This window comes from Protomyctophum bolini (assembly GCF_963924005.1).
Source record: "Protomyctophum bolini genome assembly, chromosome: 14".
Taxonomy (NCBI): domain Eukaryota; kingdom Metazoa; phylum Chordata; class Actinopteri; order Myctophiformes; family Myctophidae; genus Protomyctophum; species Protomyctophum bolini.
The window spans coordinates 2,258,686-2,275,179 of NC_137875.1; the positions used below are offsets into that span (position 1 = coordinate 2,258,686).

At 36.4% G+C, this 16,494-nt stretch overlaps 1 protein-coding gene across 1 annotated transcript in view; it reads right to left on the reverse strand.

Annotated features, from left to right (window-relative positions):
- LOC308328320 (echinoderm microtubule-associated protein-like 6) overlaps positions 1-16,494 on the reverse strand; it is a gene marked incomplete at both ends in the record, with an annotated part of 135,829 nt that overhangs the window by 86,814 nt on the left and 32,521 nt on the right. Inside the window, 4 exons of the mRNA XM_080782091.1 lie at positions 14,132-14,309; positions 14,729-14,839; positions 15,726-15,855; positions 16,189-16,264. Coding sequence (XP_080638217.1) covers positions 14,132-14,309; positions 14,729-14,839; positions 15,726-15,855; positions 16,189-16,264 — 495 coding nt within the window. The remainder of the gene's footprint in view (positions 1-14,131; positions 14,310-14,728; positions 14,840-15,725; positions 15,856-16,188; positions 16,265-16,494) is intronic.

The following is a 16,494-nucleotide window of genomic DNA, read 5'->3' on the forward strand; positions in this document are numbered from 1 at the left end:
TATTTTGGGAGTCAAATTATTTTGGGAGGCAAATTATTTTGGGAGGCAAAATATTTTGGGAGTGAAATTATTTTGGGAGGCAAATTATTTTGGGAGTCAAATTATTTTGGGAGGCAAATTATTTTGGCAAATTATTTTGGGAGGCAAATTATTTTGGGAGGCAAATTATTTTGGGAGGCAAATTATTTTGGGAGGCAAATTATTTTGGGAGGCAAATTATTTTGGCAAATTATTTTGGGAGGCAAATTATTTTGGGAGGCAAAATATTTTGGGAGTCAAATTATTTTGGGAGGCAAATTATTTTGGCAAATTATTTTGGGAGGCAAATTATTTTGGGAGGCAAATTATTTTGGGAGGCAAATTAATTTGGGAGGCAAATTATTTTGGGAGGCAAATTATTTTGGCTAATTATTTTGGGAGGCAAATTATTTTGGCAAATTATTTTGGGAGGCAAATTATTTTGGCAAATTATTTTGGGAATTAGGCACGCCTGGTGAGACACATGCACGCGCACACACACACACACACACACACACACACACACACACGCACACACACACACGTGTTTGTTTTACAAAATTATTACAAATTATTTTGGCAAATTATTTTGGGAGGCAAATTATTTTGGCAAATTATTTTGGCAAATTATTTTGGGAGGCAAATTATTTTGGCAAATTATTTTGGGAGGCAAATTATTTTGGGAGGCAAATTATTTTGGCAAATTATTTTGGGAGGCAAATTATTTTGGCAAATTATTTTTGGAGGCAAATTATTTTGGCAAATTATTTTGGGAGGCAAATTATTTTGGGAGTCAAATTATTTTGGGAGGCAAATTATTTTGGCAAATTATTTTGGGAGGCAAATTATTTTGGCAAATTATTTTGGGAGGCAAATTATTTTGGCAAATTATTTTGGGAGTCAAATTATTTTGGGAGGCAAATTATTTTGGCAAATTATTTTGGGAGTCAAATTATTTTGGGAGGCAAATTATTTTGGGAGTCAAATTATTTTGGGAGGCAAATTATTTTGGGAGGCAAATTATTTTGGGAGGCAAAATATTTTGGGAGTCAAATTATTTTGGGAGGCAAATTATTTTGGGAGGCAAATTATTTTGGCTAATTATTTTGGGAGGCAAATTATTTTGGGAGGCAAATTATTTTGGCAAATTATTTTGGGAGGCAAATTATTTTGGCAAATTATTTTGGGAGGCAAAATATTTTGGGAGTCAAATTATTTTGGGAGGCAAATTATTTTGGCAAATTATTTTGGGAGGCAAATTATTTTGGCAAATTATTTTGGGAGGCAAATTATTTTGGGAGGCAAAATATTTTGGGAGTCAAATTATTTTGGGAGGCAATTATTTTGGCAAATTATTTTGGGAGGCAAATTATTTTGGGAGGCAAATTATTTTGGGAGGCAAATTATTTTGGGAGGCAAATTATTTTGGGAGGCAAATTATTTTGGGAGGCAAATTATTTTGGGAGGCAAATTAGGCACGCCTGGTGAGACACATGCACGCGCACACACACACACACACACACACACACACACACACACACACACACACACACACACACACACGTGTTTGTTTTACAAAATTATTACAAATTATTTTGGCAAATTATTTTGGGAGGCAAATTATTTTGGGAGGCAAATTATTTTGGGAGGCAAATTATTTTGGGAGGCAAAATATTTTGGGAGGCAAATTATTTTGGGAGGCAAAATATTTTGGGAGGCAAATTATTTTGGCAAATTATTTTGGGAGGCAAATTATTTTGGCAAATTAGTTTGGGAGGCAAATTATTTTGGGAGGCAAATTATTTTGGCAAATTATTTTGGGAGGCAAATTATTTTGGGAGGCAAATTAGGCACGCCTGGTGAGACACATGCACGCGCACACACACACACACGTGTTTGTTTTACAAAATTATTACAAATTATTTTGGCAAATTATTTTGGGAGGCAAATTATTTTGGGAGGCAAATTATTTTGGGAGGCAAATTATTTTGGCAAATTATTTTGGGAGGCAAATTATTTTGGGAGGCAAATTAGGCACGCCTGGTGAGACACATGCACGCGCACACACACACACACACACACACACACACGTGTTTGTTTTACAAAATTATTACAAATTATTTTGGCAAATTATTTTGGGAGGCAAATTATTTTGGGAGGCAAATTATTTTGGGAGGCAAATTATTTTGGCAAATTATTTTGGGAGGCAAATTATTTTGGCAAATTATTTTGGGAGGCAAATTATTTTGGCAAATTATTTTGGGAGGCAAAATATTTTGGGAGTCAAATTATTTTGGGAGTCAAATTATTTTGGGAGGCAAAATATTTTGGGAGTCAAATTATTTTGGGAGGCAAATTATTTTGGCAAATTATTTTGGGAGGCAAATTATTTTGGCAAATTATTTTGGGAGGCAAATTATTTTGGCAAATTATTTTGGGAGGCAAATTATTTTGGGAGGCAAATTATTTTGGCAAATTATTTTGGGAGGCAAATTATTTTGGGAGTCAAATTATTTTGGCAAATTATTTTGGGAGGCAAATTATTTTGGGAGGCAAATTATTTTGGCAAATTATTTTGGGAGGCAAATTATTTTGGCAAATTATTTTGGGAGGCAAATTATTTTGGGAGGCAAATTATTTTGGCAAATTATTTTGGGAGGCAAATTATTTTGGCAAATTATTTTGGGAGGCAAATTATTTTGGCAAATTATTTTGGGAGGCAAATTATTTTGGGAGGCAAAATATTTTGGGAGTCAAATTATTTTGGGAGGCAAATTATTTTGGCAAATTATTTTGGGAGGCAAAATATTTTGGGAGTCAAATTATTTTGGGAGGCAAATTATTTTGGGAGGCAAATTATTTTGGCAAATTATTTTGGGAGGCAAATTATTTTGGGAGGCAAATTATTTTGGGAGGCAAATTATTTTGGGAGGCAAATTATTTTGGGAGGCAAATTATTTTGGCTAATTATTTTGGGAGGCAAATTATTTTGGGAGGCAAATTATTTTGGGAGGCAAATTATTTTGGCTAATTATTTTGGGAGGCAAATTATTTTGGGAGGCAAATTATTTTGGCAAATTATTTTGGGAGGCAAATTAGGCACGCCTGGTGAGACACATGCACGCGCACGCACACACACACACACACACACACACACACACACACGTGTTTGTTTTACAAAATTTTGGCAAATTATTTTGGGAGGCAAATTATTTTGGGAGGCAAATTATTTTGGGAGGCAAATTATTTTGGGAGGCAAATTATTTTGGCAAATTATTTTGGGAGGCAAATTATTTTGGGAGGCAAATTATTTTGGCAAATTATTTTGGGAGGCAAATTATTTTGGGAGGCAAATTATTTTGGCAAATTATTTTGGGAGGCAAATTATTTTGGCAAATTATTTTGGGAGGCAAATTATTTTGGGAGGCAAATTATTTTGGGAGGCAAATTATTTTGGCAAATTATTTTGGGAGGCAAATTATTTTGGGAGGCAAAATATTTTGGGAGTCAAATTATTTTGGGAGGCAAATTATTTTGGCAAATTATTTTGGGAGGCAAATTATTTTGGGAGGCAAATTATTTTGGGAGGCAAATTATTTTGGCAAATTATTTTGGGAGGCAAATTATTTTGGCAAATTAGTTTGGGAGGCAAATTATTTTGGGAGGCAAATTATTTTGGCAAATTATTTTGGGAGGCAAATTATTTTGGGAGGCAAATTAGGCACGCCTGGTGAGACACATGCACGCGCACACACACACACACGTGTTTGTTTTACAAAATTATTACAAATTATTTTGGCAAATTATTTTGGGAGGCAAATTATTTTGGGAGGCAAATTATTTTGGGAGGCAAATTATTTTGGCAAATTATTTTGGGAGGCAAATTATTTTGGGAGGCAAATTAGGCACGCCTGGTGAGACACATGCACGCGCACACACACACACACACACACACACACACGTGTTTGTTTTACAAAATTATTACAAATTATTTTGGCAAATTATTTTGGGAGGCAAATTATTTTGGGAGGCAAATTATTTTGGGAGGCAAATTATTTTGGCAAATTATTTTGGGAGGCAAATTATTTTGGCAAATTATTTTGGGAGGCAAATTATTTTGGCAAATTATTTTGGGAGGCAAAATATTTTGGGAGTCAAATTATTTTGGGAGTCAAATTATTTTGGGAGGCAAAATATTTTGGGAGTCAAATTATTTTGGGAGGCAAATTATTTTGGCAAATTATTTTGGGAGGCAAATTATTTTGGCAAATTATTTTGGGAGGCAAATTATTTTGGCAAATTATTTTGGGAGGCAAATTATTTTGGGAGGCAAATTATTTTGGCAAATTATTTTGGGAGGCAAATTATTTTGGGAGTCAAATTATTTTGGCAAATTATTTTGGGAGGCAAATTATTTTGGGAGGCAAATTATTTTGGCAAATTATTTTGGGAGGCAAATTATTTTGGCAAATTATTTTGGGAGGCAAATTATTTTGGGAGGCAAATTATTTTGGCAAATTATTTTGGGAGGCAAATTATTTTGGCAAATTATTTTGGGAGGCAAATTATTTTGGCAAATTATTTTGGGAGGCAAATTATTTTGGGAGGCAAAATATTTTGGGAGTCAAATTATTTTGGGAGGCAAATTATTTTGGCAAATTATTTTGGGAGGCAAAATATTTTGGGAGTCAAATTATTTTGGGAGGCAAATTATTTTGGGAGGCAAATTATTTTGGCAAATTATTTTGGGAGGCAAATTATTTTGGGAGGCAAATTATTTTGGGAGGCAAATTATTTTGGGAGGCAAATTATTTTGGGAGGCAAATTATTTTGGGAGGCAAATTATTTTGGCTAATTATTTTGGGAGGCAAATTATTTTGGGAGGCAAATTATTTTGGGAGGCAAATTATTTTGGCTAATTATTTTGGGAGGCAAATTATTTTGGGAGGCAAATTATTTTGGCAAATTATTTTGGGAGGCAAATTAGGCACGCCTGGTGAGACACATGCACGCGCACGCACACACACACACACACACACACACACACACACACGTGTTTGTTTTACAAAATTTTGGCAAATTATTTTGGGAGGCAAATTATTTTGGGAGGCAAATTATTTTGGGAGGCAAATTATTTTGGGAGGCAAATTATTTTGGCAAATTATTTTGGGAGGCAAATTATTTTGGGAGGCAAATTATTTTGGCAAATTATTTTGGGAGGCAAATTATTTTGGGAGGCAAATTATTTTGGCAAATTATTTTGGGAGGCAAATTATTTTGGCAAATTATTTTGGGAGGCAAATTATTTTGGGAGGCAAATTATTTTGGGAGGCAAATTATTTTGGCAAATTATTTTGGGAGGCAAATTATTTTGGGAGGCAAAATATTTTGGGAGTCAAATTATTTTGGGAGGCAAATTATTTTGGCAAATTATTTTGGGAGGCAAATTATTTTGGGAGGCAAATTATTTTGGGAGGCAAATTATTTTGGCAAATTATTTTGGGAGGCAAATTATTTTGGCAAATTATTTTGGGAGGCAAATTATTTTGGGAGGCAAAATATTTTGGGAGGCAAATTATTTTGGGAGGCAAAATATTTTGGGAGGCAAATTATTTTGGCAAATTATTTTGGGAGGCAAATTATTTTGGCAAATTAGTTTGGGAGGCAAATTATTTTGGGAGGCAAATTATTTTGGCAAATTATTTTGGGAGGCAAATTATTTTGGGAGGCAAATTAGGCACGCCTGGTGAGACACATGCACGCGCACACACACACACACGTGTTTGTTTTACAAAATTATTACAAATTATTTTGGCAAATTATTTTGGGAGGCAAATTATTTTGGGAGGCAAATTATTTTGGGAGGCAAATTATTTTGGCAAATTATTTTGGGAGGCAAATTATTTTGGGAGGCAAATTAGGCACGCCTGGTGAGACACATGCACGCGCACACACACACACACACACACACACACACGTGTTTGTTTTACAAAATTATTACAAATTATTTTGGCAAATTATTTTGGGAGGCAAATTATTTTGGGAGGCAAATTATTTTGGGAGGCAAATTATTTTGGGAGGCAAATTATTTTGGCAAATTATTTTGGGAGGCAAATTATTTTGGCAAATTATTTTGGGAGGCAAATTATTTTGGCAAATTATTTTGGGAGGCAAAATATTTTGGGAGTCAAATTATTTTGGGAGGCAAATTATTTTGGGAGGCAAAATATTTTGGGAGTCAAATTATTTTGGGAGGCAAATTATTTTGGCAAATTATTTTGGGAGGCAAATTATTTTGGCAAATTATTTTGGGAGGCAAATTATTTTGGCAAATTATTTTGGGAGGCAAATTATTTTGGGAGGCAAATTATTTTGGCAAATTATTTTGGGAGGCAAATTATTTTGGGAGTCAAATTATTTTGGCAAATTATTTTGGGAGGCAAATTATTTTGGGAGGCAAATTATTTTGGCAAATTATTTTGGGAGGCAAATTATTTTGGCAAATTATTTTGGGAGGCAAATTATTTTGGGAGGCAAATTATTTTGGCAAATTATTTTGGGAGGCAAATTATTTTGGCAAATTATTTTGGGAGGCAAATTATTTTGGCAAATTATTTTGGGAGGCAAATTATTTTGGGAGGCAAAATATTTTGGGAGTCAAATTATTTTGGGAGGCAAATTATTTTGGCAAATTATTTTGGGAGGCAAAATATTTTGGGAGTCAAATTATTTTGGGAGGCAAATTATTTTGGGAGGCAAATTATTTTGGCAAATTATTTTGGGAGGCAAATTATTTTGGGAGTCAAATTATTTTGGCAAATTATTTTGGGAGGCAAATTATTTTGGGAGGCAAATTATTTTGGGAGGCAAATTATTTTGGGAGGCAAATTATTTTGGGAGGCAAATTATTTTGGGAGGCAAATTATTTTGGCTAATTATTTTGGGAGGCAAATTATTTTGGGAGGCAAATTATTTTGGCTAATTATTTTGGGAGGCAAATTATTTTGGGAGGCAAATTATTTTGGCAAATTATTTTGGGAGGCAAATTAGGCACGCCTGGTGAGACACATGCACGCGCACGCACACACACACACACACACACACACACACACACGTGTTTGTTTTACAAAATTTTGGCAAATTATTTTGGGAGGCAAATTATTTTGGGAGGCAAATTATTTTGGGAGGCAAATTATTTTGGGAGGCAAATTATTTTGGCAAATTATTTTGGGAGGCAAATTATTTTGGGAGTCAAATTATTTTGGCAAATTATTTTGGGAGGCAAATTATTTTGGGAGGCAAATTATTTTGGGAGGCAAATTATTTTGGGAGGCAAATTATTTTGGGAGGCAAATTATTTTGGGAGGCAAATTATTTTGGCTAATTATTTTGGGAGGCAAATTATTTTGGGAGGCAAATTATTTTGGGAGGCAAATTATTTTGGCTAATTATTTTGGGAGGCAAATTATTTTGGGAGGCAAATTATTTTGGGAGGCAAATTATTTTGGGAGGCAAATTATTTTGGGAGGCAAATTATTTTGGCTAATTATTTTGGGAGGCAAATTATTTTGGGAGGCAAATTATTTTGGCAAATTATTTTGGGAGGCAAATTAGGCACGCCTGGTGAGACACATGCACGCGCACGCACACACACACACACACACACACACACACACACGTGTTTGTTTTACAAAATTTTGGCAAATTATTTTGGGAGGCAAATTATTTTGGGAGGCAAATTATTTTGGGAGGCAAATTATTTTGGGAGGCAAATTATTTTGGGAGGCAAATTATTTTGGCAAATTATTTTGGGAGGCAAATTATTTTGGGAGGCAAATTATTTTGGCAAATTATTTTGGGAGGCAAATTATTTTGGCAAATTATTTTGGGAGGCAAATTATTTTGGGAGGCAAATTATTTTGGGAGGCAAATTATTTTGGCAAATTATTTTGGGAGGCAAATTATTTTGGGAGGCAAAATATTTTGGGAGTCAAATTATTTTGGGAGGCAAATTATTTTGGCAAATTATTTTGGGAGGCAAATTATTTTGGGAGGCAAAATATTTTGGGAGTCAAATTATTTTGGGAGGCAAATTATTTTGGCAAATTATTTTGGGAGGCAAATTATTTTGGGAGGCAAATTATTTTGGCAAATTATTTTGGGAGGCAAATTATTTTGGGAGGCAAATTATTTTGGCAAATTATTTTGGGAGGCAAATTATTTTGGCAAATTATTTTGGGAGGCAAATTATTTTGGGAGGCAAATTATTTTGGGAGGCAAAATATTTTGGGAGTCAAATTATTTTGGGAGTCAAATTATTTTGGCAAATTATTTTGGGAGGCAAATTATTTTGGCAAATTATTTTGGGAGGCAAATTATTTTGGGAGGCAAATTATTTTGGGAGGCAAATTATTTTGGCAAATTATTTTGGGAGGCAAATTATTTTGGGAGGCAAATTAATTTGGGAGGCAAATTATTTTGGGAGGCAAATTATTTTGGCTAATCATTTTGGGAGTCAAATTATTTTGGGAGGCAAATTATTTTGGGAGGCAAATTATTTTGGGAGGCAAATTATTTTGGCAAATTATTTTGGGAGGCAAATTATTTTGGGAGGCAAATTATTTTGGGAGGCAAATTATTTTGGCTAATTATTTTGGGAGGCAAATTATTTTGGCTAATTATTTTGGGAGGCAAATTATTTTGGCAAATTATTTTGGGAGGCAAATTATTTTGGGAGGCAAATTATTTTGGGAGGCAAATTATTTTGGGAGGCAAATTATTTTGGGAGGCAAATTAATTTGGGAGGCAAATTATTTTGGGAGTCAAATTATTTTGGCAAATTATTTTGGGAGGCAAATTATTTTGGCAAATTATTTTGGGAGGCAAATTATTTTGGGAGGCAAATTATTTTGGGAGGCAAATTATTTTGGGAGGCAAATTATTTTGGGAGGCAAATTATTTTGGCAAATTATTTTGGGAGGCAAATTATTTTGGGAGGCAAATTATTTTGGCAAATTATTTTGGGAGGCAAATTATTTTGGCAAATTATTTTGGGAGGCAAATTATTTTGGCAAATTATTTTGGGAGGCAAATTATTTTGGGAGGCAAAATATTTTGGGAGTCAAATTATTTTGGGAGGCAAATTATTTTGGCAAATTATTTTGGGAGGCAAAATATTTTGGGAGTCAAATTATTTTGGGAGGCAAATTATTTTGGGAGGCAAATTATTTTGGCAAATTATTTTGGGAGGCAAATTATTTTGGGAGGCAAATTATTTTGGGAGGCAAATTATTTTGGGAGTCAAATTATTTTGGGAGGCAAATTATTTTGGGAGGCAAATTATTTTGGGAGGCAAATTATTTTGGGAGGCAAATTATTTTGGCTAATTATTTTGGGAGGCAAATTATTTTGGCAAATTATTTTGGGAGGCAAATTATTTTGGCAAATTATTTTGGGAGGCAAATTAGGCACGCCTGGTGAGACACATGCACGCGCACACACACACACACACACACACACACACACGTGTTTGTTTTACAAAATTATTACAAATTATTTTGGCAAATTATTTTGGGAGGCAAATTATTTTGGGAGGCAAATTATTTTGGGAGGCAAATTATTTTGGCAAATTATTTTGGGAGGCAAATTATTTTGGGAGGCAAATTATTTTGGCAAATTATTTTGGGAGGCAAATTATTTTGGGAGGCAAATTATTTTGGCAAATTATTTTGGGAGGCAAATTATTTTGGCAAATTATTTTGGGAGGCAAATTATTTTGGGAGGCAAAATATTTTGGGAGTCAAATTATTTTGGGAGGCAAATTATTTTGGCAAATTATTTTGGGAGGCAAATTATTTTGGGAGGCAAAATATTTTGGGAGTCAAATTATTTTGGGAGGCAAATTATTTTGGCAAATTATTTTGGGAGGCAAATTATTTTGGGAGGCAAATTATTTTGGCAAATTATTTTGGGAGGCAAATTATTTTGGGAGGAAAATTATTTTGGGAGGCAAATTATTTTGGGAGGCAAATTATTTTGGCAAATTATTTTGGGAGGCAAATTATTTTGGCAAATTATTTTGGGAGGCAAATTATTTTGGGAGTCAAATTATTTTGGGAGGCAAAATATTTTGGGAGTCAAATTATTTTGGGAGTCAAATTATTTTGGGAGGCAAATTATTTTGGCAAATTATTTTGGGAGGCAAATTATTTTGGGAGGCAAATTATTTTGGGAGGCAAATTATTTTGGCAAATTATTTTGGGAGGCAAATTATTTTGGGAGGCAAATTATTTTGGGAGGCAAATTATTTTGGCAAATTATTTTGGGAGGCAAATTATTTTGGGAGGCAAATTAATTTGGGAGGCAAATTATTTTGGGAGGCAAATTATTTTGGCTAATCATTTTGGGAGTCAAATTATTTTGGGAGGCAAATTATTTTGGCAAATTATTTTGGGAGGCAAATTATTTTGGGAGGCAAATTATTTTGGGAGGCAAATTATTTTGGCAAATTATTTTGGGAGGCAAATTATTTTGGGAGGCAAATTATTTTGGGAGGCAAATTATTTTGGGAGGCAAATTATTTTGGCAAATTATTTTGGGAGGCAAATTATTTTGGGAGGCAAATTATTTTGGCAAATTATTTTGGGAGGCAAATTATTTTGGGAGGCAAAATATTTTGGGAGTCAAATTATTTTGGGAGGCAAATTATTTTGGCAAATTATTTTGGGAGGCAAATTATTTTGGCAAATTATTTTGGGAGGCAAATTATTTTGGGAGGCAAATTATTTTGGCAAATTATTTTGGGAGGCAAATTATTTTGGGAGGCAAATTATTTTGGGAGGCAAATTATTTTGGCAAATTATTTTGGCAAATTATTTTGGCAAATTATTTTGGCAAATTATTTTGGGAGGCAAATTATTTTGGCAAATTATTTTGGGAGGCAAATTATTTTGGGAGGCAAATTATTTTGGCAAATTATTTTGGGAGGCAAATTATTTTGGCAAATTATTTTGGGAGGCAAATTATTTTGGCAAATTATTTTGGGAGGCAAATTATTTTGGGAGGCAAATTATTTTGGGAGGCAAATTATTTTGGGAGGCAAATTAATTTGGGAGGCAAATTATTTTGGGAGGCAAAATATTTTGGGAGTCAAATTATTTTGGGAGGCAAATTATTTTGGGAGGCAAATTATTTTGGGAGGCAAATTATTTTGGCTAATTATTTTGGGAGGCAAATTATTTTGGGAGGCAAATTATTTTGGCAAATTATTTTGGCAAATTATTTTGGGAGGCAAATTATTTTGGCAAATTATTTTGGGAGGCAAATTATTTTGGCAAATTATTTTGGGAGGCAAATTATTTTGGGAGGCAAAATATTTTGGGAGTCAAATTATTTTGGGAGGCAAATTATTTTGGCAAATTATTTTGGGAGGCAAATTATTTTGGCAAATTATTTTGGGAGGCAAATTATTTTGGGAGGCAAATTATTTTGGGAGGCAAATTATTTTGGGAGGCAAATTATTTTGGGAGGCAAATTATTTTGGGAGGCAAATTATTTTGGCAAATTATTTTGGGAGGCAAATTATTTTGGCAAATTATTTTGGGAGGCAAATTATTTTGGCAAATTATTTTGGGAGGCAAATTATTTTGGCAAATTATTTTGGGAGGCAAATTATTTTGGGAGGCAAATTATTTTGGGAGGCAAATTATTTTGGCAAATTATTTTGGGAGGCAAATTATTTTGGCAAATTATTTTGGGAGGCAAATTATTTTGGCAAATTATTTTGGGAGGCAAAATATTTTTTGACGGAATTCGTCTGCTACCTGTATCAAAAAACATCGTTTTGAGGATATTCGTTTGCTTTCTGTATCAAAAAACTGTTTTATGGATATCCGTTTGCTTTCTGTATCAAAAAACTGTGTTTTAAGGATATTCGTTTGCTTTCTGTATCAAAAAACAGTGTTTTAAGGATATTCGTTTGCTTTCTGTATCAAAAAACTGTGTTTTAAGGATATTCGTTTGCTTGTTATTGCTACTACTTGTATTTGCCTGCAAATTATTTTGGGAGGCAAATTATTTTGGGAGGCAAATTATTTTGGGAGGCAAATTATTTTGGGAGGCAAATTATTTTGGAAATTTATTTTGGGAGGCAAATTATTTTGGCAAATTATTTTGGCAAATTATTTTTGGAGGCAAATCATTTTGGGAGGCAAATTATTTTGGCAAATTATTTTGGGAGGCAAATTATTTTGGCAAATTATTTTGGGAGGCAAATTATTTTGGGAGTCAAATTATTTTGGGAGGCAAATTATTTTGGCAAATTATTTTGGGAGGCAAATTATTTTGGCAAATTATTTTGGGAGGCAAATTATTTTGGGAGGCAAATTATTTTGGGAGGCAAATTATTTTGGCAAATTATTTTGGGAGGCAAATTATTTTGGGAGGCAAATTATTTTGGGAGGCAAATTATTTTGGGAGGCAAATTATTTTGGCAAATTATTTTGGGAGGCAAATTATTTTGGCAAATTATTTTGGGAGGCAAATTATTTTGGCAAATTATTTTGGGAGGCAAATTATTTTGGCAAATTATTTTGGGAGGCAAATTATTTTGGGAGGCAAATTATTTTGGGAGGCAAATTATTTTGGGAGGCAAATTATTTTGGCAAATTATTTTGGGAGGCAAATTATTTTGGCAAATTATTTTGGGAGGCAAATTATTTTGGCAAATTATTTTGGGAGGCAAAATATTTTTTGACGGAATTCGTCTGCTACCTGTATCAAAAAACATCGTTTTGAGGATATTCGTTTGCTTTCTGTATCAAAAAACTGTTTTAAGGATATCCGTTTGCTTTCTGTATCAAAAAACTGTGTTTTAAGGATATTCGTTTGCTTTCTGTATCAAAAAACAGTGTTTTAAGGATATTCGTTTGCTTTCTGTATCAAAAAACTGTGTTTTAAGGATATTCGTTTGCTTGTTATTGCTACTACTTGTATTTGCCTGCAAATTATTTTGGGAGGCAAATTATTTTGGGAGGCAAATTATTTTGGGAGGCAAATTATTTTGGGAGGCAAATTATTTTGGAAATTTATTTTGGGAGGCAAATTATTTTGGCAAATTATTTTGGCAAATTATTTTTGGAGGCAAATCATTTTGGGAGGCAAATTATTTTGGCAAATTATTTTGGGAGGCAAATTATTTTGGCAAATTATTTTGGGAGGCAAATTATTTTGGCAAATTATTTTGGCAAATTATTTTGGGAGGCAAATTATTTTGGCAAATTATTTTGGGAGGCAAATTATTTTGGGAGGCAAATTATTTTGGGAGGCAAATTATTTTGGCAAATTATTTTGGGAGGCAAATTATTTTGGGAGGCAAATTATTTTGGCAGGCAAAATATTTTTTGACGGAATTCGTCTGCTACCTGTATCAAAAAACATCGTTTTGAGGGAATTCGTCTGCTACCTGTATCTAAAAACAGTGTTTTGAGGGAATTCGTCTGCTACCTGTATCTAAAAACAGTGTTTTAAGGATATTCGTTTGCTTTCTGTATCAAAAAACTGTGTTTTAAGGATATTCGTTTGCTTTCTGTATCAAAAAACTGTGTTTTAAGGATATTCGTTTGCTTTCTGTATCAAAAAACTGTGTTTTAAGGATATTCGTTTGCTTTCTGTATCAAAAAACTGTGTTTTAAGGATATTCGTTTGCTTGTTATTGCTACTACTTGTATTTGCCTGCATCCCACACACACTTTAACCTGACGCTGCCAGATCCAAGAAGCTTGCTACACAAATTTGTTTCACAGCTTATTGGGATCTGGGATCGCAGAAGCAAATTCGATGACGGGGCTGTTCCTTTTTTTCAAGATACTTGGTAGATGATTGGATGTGACCGTCTGTCTATCACCGTGTGGGCGTGCAAACACAACCAATCATATTGACGTGTCTATATAGCTTCACGTCCGGTTTCGCACATGTCCCGCCCTTAGCTCACGCTGATTGGTTCGGTACGGAACGGATTGGTGTTAGCTCAACTCCCTGAGAAATCCCAGATGGAAGCTGTGTTGGGGAACATGCCCAATACCGCCCCCATCTGGCAGCGTCAGGTTACACACACTTACCCTCCTGCCACCTCCACACACACACGCAGTGCCCCGGCTCCACCCCCACAGACAGCAGCAGTTTCCCCGTGGCGCTGAAGTGGACGTAGCCGACGCCCACAGCGTGAGGACAGCGCAGGACGGACAGCGTCTGCTTGCTGACCGCCTCCCACACGTGGATGGACGGGGGGGCGCCTGACACGCACACGCACGCACACACACACACACACACACGCACGCACGCAGGCAGGCAGACAGGCAGACAAGAGAAAGGTAATAATTTAGACTCAATGAGGAATGAGAGACGTACACACACACGCGCGCGCACGCATGCACACACACACACGCGCGCGCACACACGCACGCACGCGCGCGCACGCACGCACGCACGCACGCACGCACGCACACACACACACACACACACACACACACACACACACACACACACACACACACACACACACACACACACACACACACACACACACACACACACACACACACACACACACACACACACACACACACACACACACACACAGACAGGCAGGCAGGCAGACAAGAAGGGTAATAATTTAGACTCAATGAGGAATGAGAGACACACACACACACACTCGTCCACATACCTATCTGTCCCGTAGCGATGACGTTCTTGTATTTGGGGTGTTGATTGACAGTCAGACACAGGATGTCGTCGGTGTGTTCCGCGTAGAAGCTCTGGCACCCTGGTGGTGAGGAAAAGGTATAGTGCAGGGTTTATTACACCCTGGTGGTGAGGGAAAGGTAGTGCAAGGTTTAATACACCCTGGAGGTGAAGAAAGGGTACTGCATGTTTGACCCATTAATCAGCAACATTATAGCCTACATCTCAGTGACATCACAAAGATGCCCATAGGCGCCCGTTTTGTCTCAATGTGATAGTTCCAATGTTTGGAACTATAGCCCATAGGCACCCTGCTTTGTCTCAATGAGATAGTTCCAATGTGTGGAACTATAGCCCATAGCACCCTGCTTTGTCTCAATGGGATAGTTCCAATGTGTGGAACTATAGCCCATAGGCACCCTGCTTTGTCTCAATGGGATAGTTCCAATGTGTGGAACTATAGCCCATAGCACCCCGCTTTGTCTCAATGGGATAGTTCCAATGTGTGGAACTATAGCCCATAGCACCCCGCTTTGTCTCAATGGGATAGTTCCAATGTGTGGAACTATAGCCCATAGCACCCCGCTTTGTCTCAATGGGATAGTTCCAATGTGTGGAACTATAGCCCATAGGCACTGCACTTTGTCTCAATGGGATAGTTCCAATGTGTGGAACTATAGCCCATAGGCACTGCACTTTGTCTCAATGGGATAGTTCCAATGTGTGGAACTATAGCCCATAGCACCCCGCTTTGTCTCAATGGGATAGTTCCAATGTTTGGAACTATAGCCCATAGGGCACTGCACTTTGCGGCGAGATCAAAGCGTGTTGCCACTCTCTTACTTTAATAGCCAAACAGCATTGGCCACGCCTCCAGGTCTTATGAAGTTAAGTCATAAGACCTGGTACTTAAGACACGCAAAATAGGGCCCTATGTCTCGTGTGTGTGTGTGTGTGTGTGTGTGCACCTGTGCTGAGGCTGTGCACGACGGCCATAGCGGCTGTGTGGTAAACGATGTCGGCGCCGTCGTTGAGGTAGTGCAGGTTGTTACGACAGTCGTAACCACGGAAACCAAACACGTGGTCCAACACCAGGTCCTGGAGAGGAGAGGAGAGGAGAGGAGAGGAGAGGAGAGGAGAGGAGAGGAGAGGAGAGGAGAGGAGAGGAGAGGAGAGGGGAGGGGAGGAGGAGGGGAGGGGAGGGGAGGAGGAGGAGGAGGGGGGAGGGGAGGGGAGGGGAGGGGAGAGGGAATGTGTAAGGGGAGAGGAGAGGACAAATGTGCAACGCCCGGGATTCGAACCCAGGTCTCTCGCGTGGAAAGCCAATATCCTAACCACTAAGCCAAAGGGAACTCCCTCTAGCTCGGGGCTGATTATAGACATTTAGGTCGTCAGGCAGGCAGGCAGACAGTGACAGACAGACAGACAGACCTCCACTGGTTTCTTCTTAGAGAGGTTGTTTCTCTGCAGTATGTCAGGGCGAGGAGGCATTCTACTGACTGGAGGTCTGGAGGGAGGGACAGACAGACAGACAGACAGACAGACAGACAGACAGACAGACAGACAGACAGACAGACAGACAGACAGACAGACAGACAGACAGACAGACAGACAGACAGGCAGACAGACAGACAGACAAAGTAGCAGATCTGCAAGGTCGTACAGTACATAAAATCATCGGACTTCCTACACCCACACTTTCTGATATGAACAATAACGCCATCACACGACTAGCAC